The sequence below is a fragment of the Spea bombifrons genome, chromosome 1 (genome assembly GCF_027358695.1).
Source record: "Spea bombifrons isolate aSpeBom1 chromosome 1, aSpeBom1.2.pri, whole genome shotgun sequence".
NCBI lineage: Eukaryota > Metazoa > Chordata > Amphibia > Anura > Pelobatidae > Spea > Spea bombifrons.
This window is the reverse complement of record NC_071087.1, coordinates 148380780-148404203: the sequence shown is the minus strand read 5'-3', so window position 1 is coordinate 148404203 and position 23424 is coordinate 148380780. Positions and strand designations below refer to the sequence as shown.

Sequence of the window (23424 nt, the reverse complement as noted above, 5' to 3'; positions counted from 1 at the left end):
CGGCACGTAGACTTTGCATTGAACTATGTTGTGATAAAATACATATTAAAATGTATAAAGACACTTAAAGGATTTACCCACTGGAGCATCAGAGGACCATGTGACACGTGTCAAAATCCACTGCTGCTCAAATGGATAAAGTAGCATACAAGACTACAGTTTGGCAAAAAATATATTTTCAAAAAAATCATAACTAAAAAAAAAAATTAAAATAATAAAAACATTTAAAAAAAAAAAAAGAGCGAGAGAATGAATGGATTGTACAGTGCATTAGATCCCTGGATTTACAAAACAATGTCTACATGTTGATTGTCTATGGATTATGAATTTCTCATGGGTTTTTTTTAAATAATTTTTTTTATTTTAATGTGGTGGCATGTTGCTTAATATGGTGTGATTTCCATTAGTGCAGTTGTTAACCCTTTCAGGTCAAATCTTTATTTTTGGAAATAATATTGCTTTATATTTAATTGTTACATTCCAGGCACTCCATGGGTAGGAGGACAATATGAAGAAACTTAGCATGTCTGGTACAGCTGCTGGAGGGTAGACTGCAGAAAAAAAGGGTTTTTTTCCTCCCACTACAAATGAAGTATGGTGAAGATGCACAAAAAACACAAATAAGTGACACTTAAGGCTAAGCCAAAGGCTGAAGACCTTTGTAAAGAACTTTCTTTTTAAAAAAATAAAAATTATTTTGCTTCCCCTACCCTCATCCCTTTCCCGTAATATTTTGGCCAATGTATACACAAAACATTAGTCTGCATGCAACTAAATGCAGTTGTATGAGTTACAGATGCCCATAAGCATCAGTTTCACTGTGCTAAATGATTCGAACCGTGTATACGTAACCGCTATTGAGAAATCGGGTTTAAATACTACCACTGGATATCTATTTTAAATTGATGCAGAATTTACTATGTGGTTTTTTTTTGGTTTACTGTATGATTTTACTAGAACTTTACACGTACGAGGAAGTGAAGGGCTCCTCGATAAATGTTCATATATAACCGGTAACAACTGAAACTGAAATATCTGGTAGTAGCGAGCCTGTAAAGTACAACCCCAGCTATTTACCTTGAAGAACCTAGTACCAACTTCCTAGCGGTATTGCACAAAGGCCAATTCGAATAAAAGAATAATATACAAAGCTTTGAGGCATCCTGACGATTTAGTACAAATCCTGGCTCTTGTGTTGGTACACTAAGACTAAATCAACACAAAAGATTCACTGTATGGGCCAACATAAGACACAATACACTGATTCATATTATTCATGCTTTGTTGTAAAAAAGAACAATTTCTATGGGGAAATTGCTACTTTTGAAAAAACTGCCCAAATCAAGGAGTTGACCTTCCAATATCGTTTGGGAAAGTGCCCTAACGCATTCCTTCTGCGCTAACCACAATATTTAAAAGAGGAATTAAAAAAAAATCTATGCTGTAATGAAAGGGTTTCCTGCAAGACGGTGTCTTAAGAAAGGTTCAAGCGTATAAAAGAATGGAATTCTACAGTTCAATTAATTGCTATGAAATTCTAAGGTGCAAATCAATTCAGAACCAGAAGCAGTCATCCAGTGTAGCACAATAATTGTACTGAAAACTTGCAAGTTACTCTTTGGAAAAAAAATAAAAATAATAATAATCAGTGGTGGATGAATTTCCAAACGTACTTTCTTTAAATAGAATACCTCAATATATTTAATAAAAGTAAGCTCTACAAAAAAATCTCTTGTTTTACATATGATACAAAACGCGGAGAGCACGACAACTCTCAAAAGAGCTGCGTGCTCATGTTTTTATTTTTAGTTTTCAGTCATTTTATCAGGAAGACTTAAAATTAGAAAATTATGTAATTTCCACAGCTCATCATCCTGATGCTTTGCGCCCATCCATGACGCGTCCTGCCAATAAGATTCCTCTACTTTACACTGCAAAGAATGCACTCCATACGGGTGGTTCTTGATGATGCCATCGATCTTTCAGACCCAGAAGCAAGCTAAAACTCAGTGTTTCAGTTTTGTTTTCCTCTAAACACTTGCTCTCCACGGAAAGCTCTTTGGAGCTCTTTAGTTGTTTCGCCAACAATTTCCTCAGATTTGCTTTCCAAAGCCGTAGAAATGGATTTCTGGTAAATATTCCTGAGTGCCAAACTAAGCAAATTATGTCTGTTTTGATCAACAAACATCCTGGCAGATGAAAGTGAGGTGTGACCATGGTTGTGGCATATTTCATGCACTTTGGAAACCATTTTTTGAACAAACAAAAATGAACCAAAAACAAAGTAAAGGAAGGTCAAAACAAAGCTTTCACGCTGTTACGTGTCGGGGGAATGCCCCCCTTCTAGTGTGCTAGGTTCAGTTTGACTTTCGTCTTCTTCCACTTGGTCATCCAGTGGAATTTCAGTAGATTCTGAATCCTGCGTACAAAGTGTTTTTGAGTCACTACAGCTGGTGTCTTCTTCCACCTGACTACCACTGTCTTTTTCGGTGTCCGATTCCCCATCTTCTTCCAGCGTTAGTTCAAACTGGAATTTTTCGGTTTGGCCTTGTCTACCTTCCTCCTGCTCCTCGGGGGCAGGAGACGGACTTTGAGGAATTGTGCTCTGGTACCATTCACGATTGTCTTCCAATGTATCCAAAATATCCTGGGCATCAGGATGAACAAGGTCTGCCCAGGTCTCCCACAAAGGATGAACAATGTAGTCTATGAAGCCAACCTAGGAAAAAAATGAGAAGAATGAACAAAGGATGCATTTAGTTCACTTTAAACTTAAACACAAAAGTAACTAAACATACTGCACTTGTCCAAGGAGAAATTTCCGTGAAGGGTTTGGAGTAATGTTTCTGATGCATTTAGTTACAAAACTGATACATTCAGAAGAACGGGTGGAACAGCACCCTTAATGTTCTTGGTTCTGTGTGTGAGACGGAATCCTGACTACAATTATGTTAACTGTGAAGGTATTTCAAGAAGCAGCTGCTCAATCGTAACTTCTTGGAGCCTTTAAAACGCAGAGGTGTCTGACGTTGACCAAATATATAAACGTATACCGCAAATAACCTCTATTAAAAAGTTAAACGTTCTACTAAATACCTGTGATTTTTCAACAGACGCATTGTGCTTATCACACATGGGGCTGATCTCCATCCCCCGTTCCCTTTCCCGGTCTCCTTGTCTGAAGAACTCCTCCATGATCCTGTCCGTCCAGTGCCGGTAAAGCTGCAGAGGCTTGGTTGGATTGCTTAGATCCGCACAATGCACCATGTTCTGCAGGACCTGAAATAGACATAAAAACATTGCAGAATGATCACCCGCTGCGTTATTACACAGGAGGCAGAAGGCTTCTTTTTCATTTACACTTTGGTGTAGCTGTGAAGTGAAGTCTGGAAGATTCGTGGCGTGCAGGATTTAGTCATCACAAGATAAATAAGGAAACAGTATAGCATTAACCCAATTTCCCTGCTTCTCTGCCAGTGGCTTGGATGTCTGAACTCGCATTAAGTAATGGGCGTTGGGTAACACGCTCTCATCTGGTGTATAAACGACGCACAATATTTATTATTTACCTGAATCCTGTCTGAGTAGTTATCGAGTAGGAGGACTCCCGAGCTTGTCACCTTCTTCGTCTCCACCATTGTTTTCAGATCAGCCAGTAGATTCATATGCTTTGACATGTCCGTTGCAAGCACCTAGGAGAAGGAACATAATGCTTTCGATAAAGAAATCTGAAATACAAAACTCCCACCACCCTTGGACAACCAGATGCAGTATTATTCATACTGTTCCAATATAAACATGTCAATTATAGATAGAGTCCAGCCACCAGGAGGTACACAAACCCCCCCCCACCACCAATAACATGTTTACCAATGTCAGTTCTGAGAAGTGGAAATGTATTATATATACGGCATAATACAAACCCACATGTCATGATCAAATTGAGTCTACGGTATTCTATGTAGCAATAACATTAAAATATAGGTGCCAAGTAGAGTGGGCTGCACGGGGATTTCTTCCCATGACCAGAAAAACACTTTTTTTTTTCTTCTGCCTCCAGTAAAAGTACCAAATTTAGACTATAATCTCCTTAGGGCAGATATTCATATATCCTCAATTGTCAGATCTTGTGTAGCATTAGTAAAACTGTCAGCATTCTACCCAAAAAGCCATCCATAAAAAATGCCACAGACAGCAGTCAGTGTAACAAGGGAAAACAATGCGGCACCAAGAATAAACCCAGAAGTAGGTCAGATAAAGTCTCACGGTCTACAAGGAAAACAGGCCTAGAAATGAACAATTCATTGAATCAACACCTGGTGCTTCTAATCATCAGTAACCAGCAAAGTCAGCAGAAGCAGAGGCGAGGGGCAATTATATGTTAAACGTTCCTAAAATTGAAATCTTCAGGGGAATCCAAAAATGCAACAAGGAATCGTCACTGGCGCACCAAAGGGTTAAAAGATACGTTCAAGGAAAACAGGAAAATCTATAAGAGTCCTGCAACGTTCTCAGCTGCCTCATTTCACGTTAACTCTATTTAAAACCCTGAGAAATGTTCCTGTGAAGGTGGATAAAATAAGGTCTTATTCTTTTGTAATTTGTCACACCTTACTGCGCGAACACAGAAGCGGGGGGGTTACAGTTCAGTCAAACTAATACGGCAGATTCTGAGGAACAAAACTGGATTTAGAGGAACGCTTAGGCTGACATCAAAAGCTTCCCCACGACTTTAGTTGCCAAAGACCCTAGGAAATGGACTGGAGCAGATACATTTACCCCCGATACGATAGCATGTGGAATAAATAACAAAAACACAGAAAAAGGGAATCTGATAATGGCACTTACGATGTCAATAACCATTTTCCTTAGTGATTGTCTCTGCTTTTTGGTCAAGTTCTGGAAAATGTCACAGTTCTCCTCTTGCAACAGCTTGAAACCTACAGCTAGATGGTGATTCTCCAGCACGGACGAGTCGTTGTACATCAAGGCCAATTCCGAATCTGGAAGCAAAATCATTGCTCTTTAACATAAAACCAATGCAGGACGTTTTTAAAATGATTAATGCTAATTAAAGTCTGATTACTTGATTGCTAAGAACTCAAATCTCAATGAAGCAGCATGAGACAGTAGCTGCATCGTTTGGTTTTTTAAGTGATGTCATACGTTACGTTATGTTTATTTATAGAGCACATTTACAATGTTTTCATATTAGATGGTGAGCTCTTTGTATCTGTTTCACCCATATAGCACATTGTTAAACCTGTTCGGAGACCAGCTCTCAAGAACATAGAGACTAAATAGCTTCTTGCAGCCCAATATATCCAGAAAACGATTCACCTAAAACCTCACACTTTCTAACACGACGTAATTAACCCCTTCAATTGCTAAAAGGGGCCAAAGCTTATTTGCCGGCCATCAAACAAGTCAATGTATTATTAGGAAAACGCCATCCCTTCTTGGCATGAAGTAGACGTTAAGACTGAGGGGGGGTGGGGAGAGTCGGTGTGACAGTGTCTTCTCTGACAATCAAGCACATTTATTTTTAGATTCATGCACAAGACACACGAGGCTTTCCAGAGCACAGAGGGTGCGTTACAAAATCTCCTCTATTGCAGGCAGTGACGTATCCCGGCCCAGAGCAGAAGGTCCAGAGGGGGCCAGCAGGTCCTCCTGGTACAAAACTGGAGGGCACATCATCCTCTTGGGCGATCGGGCCCGTCCATGTCCCACTGAACAATGAGCTGATTACAAGGGGGATCTTTGATCTCCCCAACCAACCTATTTATTTACCCTATGGACACTGTGCTGGCTCCTTGCGCACTGTTTCAGTACACCAGAGATCCCGTGCTGCCCTGGGTCGGGTCTAGGACAGCCCCAAAGGTAAATATACTCCCGGGACGGCTGGAAAGGGGGCACTGGCTCACCAGGGGCTCTGATGATTTGGGGATCTTTTTTTTCCCCTTTGTGATTTGCTTGTGAATCCACATATAACCACCGTGTAAAAATGACTTTAACACTACCGGGCTCTCCGGCTATGCTGGCCCTCTCAGAGGAAGGTGACCACCCCTACATGTAAACAACAACTCCCATACGCATTTACCGGGACACCAGGGGTAGAGTGGACCTGAAATACATTTCTAATGATTTATTGTCAAAGCAGAGCAGGTGAAACAGCACCTTTAAGCAAATGTAATTACTTGTGCTCTGTGTTTGTGACATTGAGACAGAAACACACCTGTCTAGTACAATCAGGAACAAAGTGACGGTGACAGGTGGTGGTTAAAATAAAAGCTTGTACTATATGATGAATATTACATAGGTGTTATTACATTGAAAGCAGCTCAATCATGTTCACTCATCCCCTGTAAGGCCATGGCACCTTAGTCGTAACAATCCCAGGTCCGGTCTCAGAAATGCATATTACAGACTACTGGCGGTACTGCCCCACCGTACATAATACTCCTTGTTAAAATGTGTCGCACACAATTGCATTATTTTGTCATCTGTTTAATATGAGATCACTGCACTCGCCCCGGGTTGGATACTTTTTGTAGATGGCTTTGTTGTAGGACTGCTCTGACACTGAAACGGAGGACAGTCCTCACACACAGAAATCCAGATTACAGGCAAGCCCAGAACCTAAATATCCATTCTGACTTGCTACGATGAATAAAGAGCTACAGTAGCGCCATTACACCGTCAATGGAGACATCTAATATCTATTTTCTGGATTTGAGCAGGTTAAACCCTTTCTTTAATGATCGTCCAGAGTACACAAATTAGTCACATGTACCATCCTCTCAATGACTATCCCCCCCCCCGTTTACTGAGGGACGATCAGACTGATTTTACACTCTTGGGTCCCTTTGGTTACGAAGCATGTCGTGAATCCCAATGATTATATCCACGTGCAGAGAACAGTGAATGTCACATGTCTAGATTCTGCCATACATAGTTCTAGGTAATACAATAGAAACGCTCAGCTTTCCAACATTTCAGGTTCTTTTCGCTTACTTGTGTTGATGAGAAACTGGTTGGAAACTCCAGGGTGATCAACATCGTGTATTGCACTGGCAAATATTGCAGCAAGAATTTCAAGATCTGTGAAGACCGCCTACACGGAAAAAAAAAATAAAACATCAGAGGGGTTAAAAAGTCACCCGGTTTAAAACTGAGGGGATGTATAATCAGGGACAAATATGAAATTCCAGGGACCGGGCCGTCCAGAGACACTAAGGAGTCTATCGTTGTCATTACATTTTATTTCTAGAGAGCCAGTAGATCGTGTAACATTCTACATGTGTCTAATAGAGGGATCCAGAGCGTTACATTTACGTCTCGTACCCTATAAAGAGACGTGAAGCTGGGAATCTGACATGGTGGTTACGGAAACATTTAAAACCTAAGTTTAACCGATACTAAAGCTACTACTGTACATCAAAGCACTTGGGGTTTTATGACAACCACAGAGTTTTGGATACCAAAATCCATACCTCCAAAGCCGGGGTGGATAGCAGCACATGGGTAGACTGTGCGACATCTGCAGCATGTATGTTATTATGATAAGCCACGTCCGCGTGGTAGTGATCTTCTAGAGTCATTAGGTACGTAACTAAAGTGTCTACTGGAATTTTAAAGGTCTTCAACAGATCTCGTTCCTGTAGGGAAACAATAAAAAGATTATTATTGGATAACAAAAAAACAAAAAAATTGAATATATATATATTTAAATAGGTGCATACTATATACTATATACTATATACTATATATATATATATATATATATATACACACATATATATACATATATATACATACATATATTCATATGCATACAAAGCAGTCCAGTCATATAATTTGTGTTATTTTCACTAACACCAACCTGAAAAATTGTGTGTATGACGACTGTAAGAGGTCGGTTTCCAGAATAGTCCGCCACTTTAAAAATATTAAGGCCCCATTTGTTCACATCTTCAAGTTCCTAGGAAGGATAAAGATATGAAAACAACAATTAAGGGAAAGGTTCAAGAACGAACAAAATATTCTTTTTTCCTCCATACGGCCTGGAACATTCTCTACGCCGTCGCTTGATATTTCTAGACACATGCAGAGTGTGGGAAGATGAATTAATTAACATTCTGTGATTCTGTGATTACAGACAGCTCTACTGCCAAAAATATAAATATTAACAAAAATAGATTATGTATGTGTACAGCTAAAGTATGGCAGAGAACGTTTACTGAAAACGACTCCCCCAAAAGAGGACTTCAACAGCGAGAGTCAAAGGGGACTGTGGACTGGGGTCATACTGGCCAAGATAGCCGCTTCTGGTTTGGCTTTACTGGCGTAGTTGTTGACTTCTGTGGGCTACTACAGGGATATTGTCTTTCTGTGCCACGTTTTTCTCTTGGTGGTGGCTCTTGTATTTATTTTTGGCTGGGAATGGGTCCTCTTCCGCTATTCACTATACACGGGTAGCCTTTTCTAGGTATGTTTTATTTCTGCTCCTGCTTATTTTTCGTTTTGGATGCCGCATGGGACTAACCGGTAGATCCAGTACTTATTATAATTATTATTTGGTCTAGATCTTTAAGTGTGTTAATGTGACATATATGACTACTTTCAGAGCTGATGTAACAGAGGAAACACACGCGTGCTACACGTTATACATCACCATGCGGTTTCTCACCTTGGCTAGACACTCCTCGTTTTCACTTTTTACTCCAAACCTGGGGATGCTTGAATTTGTCAAACTGGAACTGTGCATTAGTTTTTTCACCCCACTGATCTGAGACATGGGCCTCTTCTTTTTCTCCTTTTCTTTTTGGGATGGTGTTGGCATCTCCACTTCATGCTGCTTATCTGAACAACAGGACACAAAAATACATCAACAACACATAGTGATCGGCAGAAAAATGTAGAATTACACGAGCCGAACGGGTGTTATCCACAGATTCCAAAAGGAGCTTTTCTGGTGCGACGTTGGAAAGGTTATTGCCATAGCAACGAATGTTCAGATGCTCCTGCTGCTACGATGATTCCATTGTTTGCTATGGTGATAGGACCGCTTTTCAACCCCCCCCCTCGAATCGCTATTTAACCGTAATCCCCAATGTTTCGATCTATATGAGAAAGGGGAACCCAACGGCCCACATGCATTTATTTGCAGACCAGGCAGCCGTGTGATTCTATGTTAGAATCCATAATATCAATACCATAATACAAAAACATATTACATATATTACATACACCACCTTTATGGAGCACCTATGATGGTACCATGCTGCATTTAATCATATAGATTACGACTATAAAGCACACAGCAGGTGACCCAGCCTCTCCCTTACCGTCACGCGGTGTATGATCTCATAGATTAATAACAGAAGGAAGGGAATATTATTGTGCGCGGTTGATGGCTAGATGGCAGTCTGTCAATGGAATAATACACCGAGAGAAAGTGTGTATTATTCTCTTTGTGTAAGCGTGTGTGCACAGAGGGGAGGAGAAGCCGCTCTCTGCCCGACGGCAGCATCTGGACGCCACGCAGAAGGCCATGTTCCTCCAGATATTCATTCTCGGTTAGATGCACACGGTTCAAACGGATCAAAGAGGGAAAATCCTAATTGGGGCTGTCAGAGCAGTTCATGCAGAAGCAGGAAAATGCCAGAAAAATGTTGCTTTTGTCGCCGCACATCATGGGATTTCCCCCTTACTTTCCAATAAAAAAAAAACCTACTTAAGCTGAAGGTAGGATCATTTATCACGGTCTATTGATGTACAAACCATGCTGCCCTCGCCCAAGAAAATGATTTCATTTTTCCATGGAAAAGACTTTTTTTTTTTTTTAATAAAGCACGGCTCCATTCTACAGGCGGCTCATACTAATGGAAAACGTGTATAGTCTGCATTTACATTATAACATTAACACGTAACAAATATGTCTTCAATATGTAGACCGAGCTGTGTTTCAAGACGGTAAGGGCAGCTTGTCCTTGGGTCTCACTCACAGTCAGGGTCCTCGGGAAGCATTAAAACAAGCCGATAACTGCAGTATTGTATTCTGCTGCATGGCCATGGAGGCTAGAGGACTTACTATGAGGACTAATTGAAATTCTTTTGAAGATCCGAGATACCCTTTAGTGGAATTAGGACTGAATTTAGTAAGAACATGTAGATGTTCAAACGTCCCTTCTATAGATATAACCATGCATTTGAAGACAGGAGCCCTGAGGTCTTCAAAAGTTCTAATTATACCAATATGGTGGCTTAAGATACTATCTTCTATGGGAGCAATGCATCCATAGCTTTTTTACATTCATTTATATAGAGCTAGTGCTGTTCCAATCAGCGTCAGAATACATTTAAAATCACAAACAATAACAAAGTGGTACAAAAGGAGAAGAGGGCCCTGCCCTTATGAGCTTACAATCTAGTCGAACCTAAGCTCGTTTCCATACAGAAGCTTCGGAGTTGGGTACAAAGCACTGCTAATTTAGTAATAATAGCACAGGGCACCCAAGATGCCACCAAGGTTACAGACCCCCATGGTTCTCAAAAGCCAAACCCTGGCTGAGGGTCACAGGAGTTACTTGGATTCCTGTGGGCTAAACAATTGATAAGAGTAGCAGTTTAGGAGATTGGGTTTGTAGCAGATGAGATTCGTAAAAATAACGAGGTAGATTGGAGCTCACATTGGATCATTATTATTGTTTTTTTTATAGCGCCATCATATTCCATAGCAATGTACAACGGGATCATAATGTTTATAAAACACACATTGTGCACAGATATATGTATAAAATTAGTGTTATTGCACAAAATCTAGGTGTGTCTAAATACATCTTCCATTACATCCTTCTGGAACCGTGCGTCACAAACCCAGCTCTTTCTCCTTGAGACTTTCTATTCCACCCCAGGGAAATTTCCCAGCAGAAGTGCAGGGAGATCCCAAAAGCTCCATGCTGCCGGGTATAATCCCATCTCGGGCCTGTTTATGTGTTTACGGGCTGCCTGTTTATCGTGTGTTGGCTGCCGAAGCATCACTTCACGGCCATATGCTCGGGGTCATAGAACAGAGCGTTCAGGACAAAAAATCACGGTGAGAAAATTAACCTTTGGGAAGAAAAAACACACTTCTCCCTTCACCGCGCACGATGCGTACCGCTGTGAAATAAACCACAACGGCGCTAAAGATTCCTCACATCGTATCGGATCCTACGAATATTAACCAATTAAGCGCCAGAGGGGAAGAGCATATCATTGGATTAATAGGCAGCAGGTAAAAGTGGAATGGCTGTGAAATGAAGAATGAATTGCTTCCCGATTGCAGCAGCTCACGTGAATTCTCTTATAAAAGGGCAGATGTTTAACTAGTCTAATGCTCCAGAGAGCTGAAAGTGTTAATCCATGACGCTAACTCATTGTCTTGGATATGTAGGCTCAGCACAGCAACCATCAAACACATCCATGCATTGGGGATCGCTGGGACGCCAATTAGGGAAAACTAAAGGAGCTTGGAGCGTCTCTGAAGCCATAATCCGCAGGCGTCTCTGCCTGTCCAGCTCACAGCTCAGTTTATATAACGCAGACACATCTGGAGAGGGCCAGGAGAAATGCTGCAAATTACTGGCCTTACCTAAGAACGTATTGGAGATGTATTCTGAAACTTGATTGCCGGATCGGCTCATCTCAGAAAGGTGGGTCAGCTCTCGGTTGAGCATTCTTTTGAACTGTAAAAGAAAATAAAAACAAATACATTAGAAGCCATAATTTTGCCATATATGACACTGCAATGTCAGCATTACGTCATACACCGGTGACACATTGCACAAATGACATCAGCAACATTTGTGAGGAACCCTATATGATCATTAACCTGTTGCCCTATTCTTACAGAGAGGTGCAACGATCACACGCTTTGGAAACAGCGAGACTGGACACTGTCCAGACCTGGCACTAACATGTAAACATACTCAGCACCTGCATAGGGTTGCCACTGGACTGAGGGACCCACCTGAGCATGTCCTATACCACGCCGACCATAACGCATCTTAGTTTGAGTAGACGTTGCAGGACAAATTCACCCCTCAGTTTATGCCGGGCCTACTGATCATTTCCCATGAAACCGTGCCGGGGCAATATACTCAAAACCAATTACAGAGATCAAAACTCTACAACTACAATGAGATTAGTCCTTCAGACAATGTTTAGAGTTAAATACACATTTGGCCTGCACGTTCATATAAGCCTTGGAGATGTCACACCGCTCTGACATATTCTACTAAGGTACTGGCTCCTCTGGGCCCTTCACCCCCAAAAGATAACTTTAAGGCTGTTAATTAGCTGGAGGATAATTCTTTGTAATTCTGTTAAACCTGTAAAATAATAAATGGGCCAACTTTGATCATAGAGGGCCCTCAACACATGAGGTGAGACCAATTGCCTAAAAAGGGTCATCCCATGGACTTTTCCCCTTTAAGAATAGAAGTGCATGAAGTGCTGTATATAGTAATGCAGTTTAATATTAAAGAGAACTTGGTTTTATTTTAATTTGTCCCAAAAACTTCTTGGGACAGACCTGTAGACCTTGAGGCTGCCATAGCTGTCAATCATAAGGTATTTTGGCTGACTTCTCCTGCTGAAACGCCACATTGAGCTGATTCTTAGCACCAATACTAAAGTCCTGTCTGCCTTATGAAGTCCTTTCCTCCATAGTCATTTGTGAGTTAAAAGGTGCCTCTGGGCGATTAAGACCAAGTCATTCCATTGTTTGCCACAAGGCAGTATAACAACGATTTGTTTGTGTGGGAAACTGGCCTATGATACCAGAGCTAGAACACACATACAAGACAAGTATGCAGCTGTCTAAAACATTAAGTGAAAACTAGAATTGTTTTCGACTGAAAACACTTTTTAAAAGAGAGGCAAGCCAGATTATTCAGGGAAAAGATTTGTTTAAAGAGTTCCTAAATTTAGATTATGCTACCGTATATGAAGTGAAAAGGCACTTTTTTTTGCAGGTAATTGTGATTTTTAATATATAAAAGAGGTTTGAAACTGTGCTCCCCGAGTACACTGCTGCCCAATTAAAATTCCTTTTCTATCTCCCTTGCCTGTTAATCCTCCAATTATGTAACCGAAGTCCCTTAAGTGTGTTGCCCGTGAGATGGTATTACCAACGCCCCACGTACTCTGCCGAGACGCTACTGACCGCCCGCCCCTTCTCATTCTGTCACAATCCCTCTATAACATTCTCATCATCAGAACACAAATTCCTGGCCAGAACCATCACAGGTTCAAACTTTCATTATTCGGCGATCATTTCACTAATCTATCTACACCATAATAATTCCAAATCAGAATCGGTCTTAGTAGATCCACAGAATTTGACTGCAGATAAGAACCATTCAGCCCATTTAGTCTGCCCATTTTTCCTGCTGTTAAAAACTCAAACCTTTAATACCCCTTGGTCTTTTCTTAGAGTCACAATACCCTTATGCCTATCCAAATGCATGTTTACTGTACTACCCCCTACCATGTCGGCTGGGAGGCTGTTCCACTTATCTACCACCTTCTCAGTAAGAATTGCTCTTTTTTTTGTTTTTTGTTTAGAGCATCTAGCTTTTATATTTGCTTTCTGTCCAAAGACCATGGGTAATTGTTGATGGGGAGGACAGAGAATTTAAATATATATGTGTTTATGCCTACACATCCGTCTTGTACATACACAGAACTAAGCAGATGAACCAAGTGAGATATAATGCTTTATATCCTCTCTAATATAAAATGCGAATGAATGAATCAAAATTAGATGCTACATATTAACTGGAAAAAGTCCATTATATCCGAGTACTCCGTAAATCACACTCCATTTGGTTTTTGGGTCACCCGCTTGATTGACTGATTATTCCGGTGACAGAAGGTATATTCTCGAGCATTATGCATCTAAAAACAGCACTAATGTATAATAACACAGATCAATTTAAAGACAATCGATCCATCCTGCAATGCCTCGCTCTTTAGGTTACAAATCATGCGTAGGTCGGTTATTACTGACAAACAAGACCCTTTAAACCCCTACTGCCTCCTCTAACGGGGTAAACATATACCTTCACTCTCACCCATATATATCTATATCTATATCTATATATATCTATATCTATATATATATATATCTATATTACACACATATATATTAGCACATAATGCTTTTCTCTATTATGAAAACATTCACAAGATCAATTGATCCAGCGATGGGGGTAACAGCTTTTTTTAATGGCGCTGAAAGCATTAACAACAAAAAAATGGGGACGGTCTTTACCAAATTCTTATGTCACTCAACCATTTTTTTTTCTTTACTCCCCCTCCGCAGAATAATAAGACCTGTTCTGTTATATACACAGCACTGTACCCAAAAAGAATTTGCCCTATGGGTTTCTGAAGGGGATATTTTAACCAGAAAGAACAAAAATACATATTTATAAGTGTGATGATTTTTAACATGAAACAAGACAAACCATTACTGGAAACATCTGATGGTAGCACCCAGCAGGTGCTTACTATAGAGAGATTAATAAACAGACAGAGCTTATGGAACCAATCAAGATATGTATTTTTGATTGAAATGATTGCTACACAACGTATCCAGGAATAGAACATGAAATCAATTCACTGGATTAGGGTCTTATTTCACCTTCTAGACCTGCGGTCAATAATCAAGCACATTGTGTACCGAGCACAGGTAAACATAAAAAGAACCGTAGGAGAACCCCTGCCAGCAGCCACAATACAAAAAAAAATAATATATATAAATATATATATTTATCATATACCAGAATGCAAACACATAGTATTTTGTTTTTGGGGGCTTCCATTGGACAGTAATCAAAAAGGTAAGCTTTCCCCTTTTGTTCTAAAATGTTAGTAATAACACAATCCAACGTGAAAAAGCTTTTTTTAAATCAACAGAAAACCTGAGAGGTTCACAATAGCTCCCGAACACCCAGCGGCAGAATAAGCCGGATCCATTTGACATCAAAGATTGTTTACAAACAGCATAAACAACAAAAATGTTTACCTTTATGTATCCCCAGGACACAGAAAGTAAATAATTTGCTTCAGGCATCTTGGCAGCTATTAGATTATCTGCACACGTTGTGGTTATTGTTGTGTTTTTTTAAATGGCAGTTAGTCTCTGACTTTGCTGGGTCTTTGTGCGAAAAAGCGGCTTTAGGTACATATGCTGTGTTCTGGAATAAAATCCCAATGAGCCGAGTTCCGGCTGTACGAATACCATTTGTAAAAATCCACAGGGCTACAGTGGTCCACGATCACCAAGAACGAAGGAACGGCTGGAGCTGAATCAAGATCCGGGGAGCTGGGACTCTGCATGTTTCCCGTGCACCAGGACGCAATGAATAATGTATGGAGAGATGCTCAGCTACATGAGCGACCGGCTCTACCAGCTACCATACAGAGACCTTCAAGGAAAAGCATGCAGAGCCTGCGGCCCGCCCCTAATCTCCCAAGCCAGCCAATCGCCTCCCTCGGTGAAGGCAGAGGATACCAGGAGGGAGATGCTCCGATTGGCAGAGACGGTGAATCTCCTCGGCTTCTCTCGCTTTTGTAAATGACATTTAGTAATGGAATCCCTGCCGTACCTGCGCCGCACACACATCATTCATTAGCACACTTTGAACCTCCTCTGCTGCATCTCGGTTACTCATAGAGAGCTTTCCGGGACTTTTCAAGAAACGTTTCTTCTTTACAGCGAATGTGTATGAATTAAGACAAAAGAATACAACGGTCTGCATCTGCGGAACAGCAGGATCTAGTACAGCGTATTTTCATCATGCCCATTATCTATCCGACACCTATTTTGAGTCTTATTTGCCATTTTATCCAGTTACACTGGATGTTAACTCCCATCACGCTCAGAGTCAGAGATGCACACGGCAGAAGCACTGTTCCCCCCCCCCATTCATTATTCTTTACAGGTAAGAATACCCCCTTGGGATGATTTTTGCCAAAACGAGGACTAATACAGGCCACTTTTTGCCACAGACACAAACGCATTATTAATTTCAGCTAAACTGACTAATTCAAAGGGATTTGGGGCTGCATTTCTGGAAATGGAGATTTGGGGAGAATGAATGGTCTCTTTGATGCCGAATTCCTTAAGAAGAAGAAGAATTGTGCCGAGAAGAATTGATGCTGTTTTAATGGCAAAGGGCGGCTGCACCAAATATTGATTTAATTTAGATTTTTCTTCTATTCGCTCACTTTGCATTCCGTTAAATAATAAAAATAAACTACTAATACATCTATGTTTGAAAGCATTCTTACTTTACATCACTCTTTCACACCTGCCTAAAACTTTTGATAAACTCATGAATAAACATTATAAATAGCGTGTGCTCTGTGTAGTTAACCAGGTGGCAGTGTGTGGCAGCCAGTATTAATCAATCATCTTCTCTTTTCCAAAGGCTGTCTCAACAACAATCAGTAACAGGGCAGTGAAGGGTTAATGGGGAGGAATCATTGTAAGAACAGATACATTTCCCCCAGCAATATATTTATATATTATTTAGTGGACAGAACACGTAGGATTTGGGAAAAGCGACTGACTGATTTAAAATAAGTTGAATGCAGGTTTCTGGAAGGTGACCTCATATAATAAAGTATTTTATAATAGCGCAGTGTACTGGGCACTAAAAAAACGATCTTGAAGCCAACACGTGCAGGCTGGTACCCGGTAGCGAAGGAAAGGAGCTGTACGGTAAAAGCAAAGTCATAGGTAAGGAGAAAATACGCATCAAGGGCCAACCCTGGTGAGCTAAACTGGCGCGCATGAAAAACCCTACTTGTATCCTACAACAAAACTACAAACTTATCCTGCCCCCGGGGCCAGAAGGGCCATTATACCCCAGGATCTAAAAGTGCAATCATGCTGTTGCACAGTGTATGGATCAAATTAGAGATACAATCACAAATATTAGCATGAGTGTGAGAGACTGCGAGGCTTGTTGGAAATGTCACTGCTGACCCAATTTTGCAGCTAATATTGAAGTTGAATCCAGAAGAAGTCTTGAATTCATTTTTCACGCTTTGTTACTGAGTTGCAGAATCCGAGTCTGGAGCTGAAACATTTTTTTCAGATGAGCTGACCCAGTTTCTTAACAGACCCGCAAACGCAAGCTTGAAAGCGAGGTCTGTACGACGGGGCCGAGATGAGATACTTACATCCAAATAACTCTTCATTACTTTAGGTAAAAGCTGGCGAGGGAACATTCTATTTTTTGTTCCGTAGAGCCTTCGCAAAGCTATTGTTCCATTTAAAGGAAATGCTATTTTCTGCACTCTGGTTTTCTTTTTTTTTTTCTTTTGGAAAATGGTCCTAAAATGGCTAAAATGAAGACACTACAGAGAAAATGAACCCTGCTTCTGTTAAAGGAACAAGTCAACACAGAAGCAATCTCCAGTTATGCAATTATTCCCCAAATAAATAATCCATGTTTTAGTGAATATGTGGTAATGCAATTAAAATTATGCATTGAAATAAAACTGAAGCATCTCAAAAAAGGGATTAACTCAGTTAATGGACAGCAGGAAGAATACAAAGCAAGAACAACTTCTTAAATAGATGGACGTTTCCAATATAGCTATATCTATTACAAAAAGAGTTGAATGAAGGCACCTACAATTATACAATACGGATTATCGTATTTGCTGGATTATAAAACAAGATTTTTTCTGAGAAAGTGCTCTGAAAAATACTCCTCGTCTTATATTCGAGGTCATTTTATAATTCAACCTCAAACCGAGGTCTGACTACAAGACTAAGATCCAGATCCCCGCAGCTCTGCGGGCGACCTGGATCCTCCTCTCTGGCAGCCGGTGGACGCCTGCATGTCTGCTACTTTTATCCTACAGGGTATAGTCTTATATTCAGGCCTTTTCTCCTAAATTAATATTCAAATTTTGGAAGGGTCATCTTATAATCGAGCAAATATGGTATATACACACACACACTTAAGCCTCACCATGTAGCATTGATGCGCTAGAAGCAAGGGTGAAATTGTTATTATGGATATATATATATTTTTTTTTTTTTAAAGAGAATTCAAGTCATTTTATTGTTTATCTTAATTTCATTTAATTAGGGGTCTTACTGAAATTGTGGTCCCAGGCACTAGCTAACGGTCGGATGTTGCCATTTCTAAATTTCAACAGATGATTCTGTAACTAAACTCACCTGAACAGCCAAAATATAATTTATTCAGTTGCTACAAAACACCTGCCATGATTCCTTTCAAGTAAGCCTTAGAGGACTCTTAACACTAAAAGTGAAAGACAATCCCACCATGCTGCTAGAAGGTCCCATGGGTTCTCCATGACCTGTAGAGGTCACAAACACTAACCTGATGCAGAGTCAGAAAATACGTTACTTTTGATAAAGGCCCAGGTAAAGAACATTTTATAACTATTGATTTTTATTGCCTGTGTTCAGTCTTTAAACTTTAGTGACCTCTAAGGTCTCATCAGCAGCTTGTACGACTATAGATCATCTTCTACGTTGGCCCAAAAAAACATACTACCTCCAACTGAAGTGTTCATCTTTTCTCGGACCCATACAGATACGCCCATCTCATTATTTACATTGCATTACAAAGTCAATTTATTCTACCTACTAAAGCCATTTTCAACGTATTTATTGATGTTTTGCGCCCTCTAGTGTTCTTAGAATCAAATAAAACTTTCTTAAAATGAAAGATTCTATTTGCTTTTGATAAATATGGTAGAAAACGGGGCTGCAGAAAATATTCAGCACAATTTAATAGCTCAGAAATAAGGTGATTATTTTGTATTTTGAATACTTAACACTTTGTAAGTAAAGGTCTTACAGAGTTTTGAGAAGATGAAGTGCTGAATGAATTTGGCGATCTTACTCAAAACAAGCAGACTTGGGTAACACTGGGGAACTCGTAACACCGCTGTGAAATATCCATTGTGTTACTTCAAATTTTCAGAAACATTTAGTCATTTTTGGAATTATGCCGATTGCACAGAAATATTAAAACTGTAACCTAAAATGTTCTAATTCATGAAGAATGTTCTTGCAATTATCTGGCTAGTTATTGACTGTAATGGCTACAGATCACAGATAAACCCATACCCAAACACACTAAGGGCATTAGAAGAGGAAAGAAGACACTAGGAGAGGAAAATGTCATCACAGGAGGAAAGGAGGACATTAAGGTCCAACAGAAGAAATAGTTAGAACCTGATCACTGAAAAAGGCACGATCAGCATTATTTTACCTGAAGTTAACTTTTTTTTTTTTAATTTTATCTAAAACCAGTCAAGACATGGTCTACAAAATAGTTTTAAATGTTGCCTAAAAACAAGGAAGTGTGTATCAAAAATATTAAACAGAACACAAACTACTTTAAACCGTAAAGCATGGACGTAGAGGTTAAAGTCCTTAGTGTTGCAATACGCATTACTGCTGATTCACAGGAATTACCACCAGCAACATCTGTAAAGGCATTGATTGTTTACAAGAAGCTGGGATCTATGACGATCCAAGCCCCAGCTCCGAGCTTCATTCTCCGTCTACGTCAGGTGTTTATGACATAACCAGAATAGCAACAAACGCTCTCACATCGCTAATTCCAGATTATGCTTAACCAAGGTAATCAAATTAAGCAGATAAGGATATGGGCCTATTACATAACTAGCGACCATACATCACAATGCGGTTTTACCGGCATCACCAGGGAAAGCTCCTTGGTGGCTCCTTCTCTCTACTGAATCCACTTTATCAACGACGACTTCGCATTAATATAGTGCATATAGACATGAATTAAATTATTTTAAACAGAAAAAATCTAAAACAAGTTTGTAGTCCATGACATCAGGAACGGGGTAGGAAGGCAAACAGCATGTCCTCCATGCCCATGAACGCATGGGGGAGTGAGGCCAGTTCACCGGCTCAGAAGACCTCCGTCCCTCATTATTCGGGAGCCCAGCGAGGCAGATACAGCGATACATTTATGCGGCTCACATGGAGTACACACAAGATGAATGAAAAGGGCAGATCTCATCAACTGAAGGTAAATATCACATCTGTGTAATCCGGACACTGATGGAAGAAAGCCTTGTTGCAAAAGTGGATATTCCCAAGTCTCCAAGACGCGTTTACTTCTCGGTGAAGTTCTCATGGTAACCGGATATATCCCGTGAAAGCTGAACTCTATCATAGCGGTTATTGTAATTACCGTATTCGGTTCTTGTTTATCTCTATGTATTTCTTTACTATATGTGTTAGATGCACATCATTTTGTGTTTGGCGCGATCAGCAGTCATTACATACAGCGTCACACTTTGATTTTATTCTTTAACGCATGAATCTGGAAGCTACAGTGAGATTATGTTTTCAAAAACAATATTTAAAAGAATAGAACAGGTTGAATTTTATGTATCTGCCCAAAATGTATGTAAACACACGGGCCTGGACATAAAATAACTGCCCAACGAAGGGTTCAATCCCACAATTGGGTTTCCTTTACGGTTATTCCATTTGTGACTTTAGACTGAATTTAACAAATATTCCTTTTTTTTTTAAATGAATTTAAAAAAAAAAAATCAGGTGATTTCAAAATTGCAACAACAAAAAAAAATCCGCACTTCATAGAGGCTCCCAGAGGACAAAATGAAATGACGTCAAACACCTGCCACGCACAAACATCTCCAACTTTCCATATGCCTTTGCTTTGCCAGACCCAGCGTAAATTAGACCGGCGTTTGCCGTTTATCCCTAGCGGAGTTCATGAGTCCATTAATGTTCGTCGTGTCGGAAAGACGAGCAAGGCATCTTCACAATGCCAGCTATGCGGCGAGGTTATGGCACGGCTTGTAACATATCTTGAGCGGTTTAGAACATTAGGAACATTAGTGGAAGGTCACCAGATGGAAGACAGCACAACATCCACCCATCAAAATTATTCACAAGGAAACGTGTCTGGGTCAATAAGACTATGACACTGATTTGGGTAAATAACTTTTTTGGAAATTCAAGTTAAAGAATGAATTGTTTTTAAATTAGAACATTTCCAATACAAAGCCAGCGGTGTTTTCTGTATTCACTTAGCATTTCGTCTAGTCAAAACATTTATTATGGGGACAAAAAGAAAAGAAATTGGAAGGATTTTTAGAGTTTAAGAACTATTGGATCCATCTAGTCTGCTATAAAGTACTCTTTTAGAATATTGCATTTTTGCAAATTAAGGGCAAACTACAGTTACAGTACTTTTCTTCAAGTCATGGGTTTGGCGTACCAATCGAGCCAATTGGGAAGAGACTTACAGCATGCACATGCTTCTAATATATTAACTCAGTTTGTGGATTTAACCCTGTGCACGGCTGATTTGCAGAAATAATATAACCCGGTGAAGCAGGCTTGTAGATCTATGTTAAAGAATAAAGTGCTACTGATTTCACTTTCCAATTAAACACAAGCAAAGAGAACATCTAACGTCAAAGCTCACGGACTATGTTATTCCTCACATCATCCACTAGGGGGCACACAGAGCCAACGTTCAGCTCCTATACATGATACTATGTAGACAACATCTGTAAGGCTGCTTTTCCTACATAATGCAGCGATCAACCCTTTGACTACAAGAAAATTTGGTCTCAACCATTCTGATATATATAATACAGGGCTCGACAAATCCCAGGCGCCAGGTCGCCATGGCGACAGAGAATTTTGTCCTGGCGCCTAGGTTTTGTCAGCCTCTTACATCCAGAAAAAATTGTGGATGTAAGAGGCTGAGTCACCACACGGGGGCGCTGCTGCAGCACAGCCATCCGAGCCCGCCCCCGAGCCTGAGATCACTCCCACGGAGTGAGCCTGTAGGCTGAAAACGCGGTTGCTGGAAAAGCAGCAATCGTGTTTTCAGCTGCCACAGGCAGCCTCAGGGAAGGGGTTTGTGTGTTGATTGGGTCCCCACACAAGTCTGGGGACCTCACCCAACACCCCCCAGCTGCCTGGTCGCTCCATGGGAGCGACAGCGCAGCGTTAACCCCTTCAATGCCGCGATCGCGGCATTTAGGGGTTAATTCCCGTTTTGGGGGCTTTGCTGCTGGTGGTCTGCCTGGAAGCCCAGGCAGACCAGCAACAGCAAAAACGAGCCCCCACAAGCCCTTTGATGACTCCTGTAGGTATGGAAGCCTACAGCAGTCATCAAAGAGACTCCCTCTGCAATGGCTGGTCCATAGACCAGCAATTGAGTCCCAGCTGCCAGAGGCAGCTTCAGGGACAGGGGAGAGGGTTCTTCGGTCTCCACATGAGTGTGGAGACCAGCCCCAACACCCCTCTGCTGCCTGATCGCTCCCTGAGAGCGACAGTGCAGCGTTAACCCCTTCAATGCCGCGATCGCGGCGTTTTAGGGGTTAACTCCCGTTTTGTAAGGGGCTCTGCTGCCGGTGGTCTGCCTGGAAGCCCAGGCAGACCAGCAACAGCAAAAAAAACGAGCCCCCACAAGCCCTTTGATGATTCCTGTAGGCATAGAAGCCTACAGCAGTCATCATAGACTCCCCCTGCAGTGGCTGGTCTATAGACCAGCAATTGCTTCCCAGCTGCCAGAGGCAGCTTCAAGGACAGGGGGAGAGGGTTCTTTGGTCTCGCCATGAGTGTGGAGACCAGCCCCCTGCTGCCTGATCACTCCATGAGAGCGACAGTGCAGCGTTAACCCCTTCAATGCCACAATTGTGTATGACACATTCGTGGCATTGCAGGGGTTAACATTTGTCCCCACAAGCTTGTGGGGACTAAATATCTGTCAATGCTGTGCTCCAATGGAACATCAGCATCGAAAGAGTTAAAAAAATGAAAAAAATGTATTTAAAAAAAAAAAACAAACAGCACTGACCTGAAAGTCCAGGGTGCTTCCAGGTCAAACGCTGTGAGTTTAGTAAGTGGGCTGATGATGATCGGATCCCTCCTGACCAACTGTTAGTTTAAAAAAATCCTGGCTCCTAACTTTTTTACCTGGCGCCTAGATTCACAACAAATTTGTCAAGCCCTGATATAATATATATATATATAATATATATATATATATATATATATATATTAGACCTAACACTCAGAAATACTATGTATATATATATATATATATATATATATATATTTAACCATGTAAGCGATTAAATAGAAAACTCTTAAATCAAATAAACATTTGGTGTGACCACACTTTGCATTCAAAACAGCATCAATTCTTCTAGATACAAGGAACCTGGCAGGCAGGTTGTTTCAAACATCTTGGAGAACTAACCACAATTTTTCTGTGAATGTAGGCTGCCTCAGTTGCTTCTCTCTCTCTTCATGTAATCACAGACTCGATGTTGAGATCAGGG

The 23424-nt window shown here is 40.7% G+C and overlaps 1 protein-coding gene across 2 annotated transcripts in view; it reads right to left on the bottom strand.

The window, feature by feature from the left end:
- Positions 1-436: 436 nt before the first annotated feature.
- The window catches only part of PDE4D (phosphodiesterase 4D), a 326292-nt gene continuing 303304 nt past the window's right edge, over positions 437-23424 (bottom strand). The window contains exons 1-11 of one of the 2 annotated variants that reach the window (XM_053448034.1): positions 15080-15428; positions 11639-11732; positions 8693-8865; positions 7886-7984; positions 7497-7661; positions 7018-7117; positions 4849-5003; positions 3570-3692; positions 3097-3279; positions 1220-2719; positions 437-1187 (exon numbers count right to left, since the gene is read on the bottom strand). In XM_053448034.1, the coding sequence (XP_053304009.1) occupies positions 2318-2719; positions 3097-3279; positions 3570-3692; positions 4849-5003; positions 7018-7117; positions 7497-7661; positions 7886-7984; positions 8693-8865; positions 11639-11732; positions 15080-15127 (1542 nt within the window). In that variant the 5' untranslated portion in view covers positions 15128-15428 and the 3' untranslated portion in view covers positions 437-1187; positions 1220-2317. Of the gene's footprint in view, positions 1188-1219; positions 2720-3096; positions 3280-3569; positions 3693-4848; positions 5004-7017; positions 7118-7496; positions 7662-7885; positions 7985-8692; positions 8866-11638; positions 11733-15079; positions 15429-23424 lie in introns of those variants that run through there. The other variant, XM_053448032.1, reaches the window with a different exon arrangement.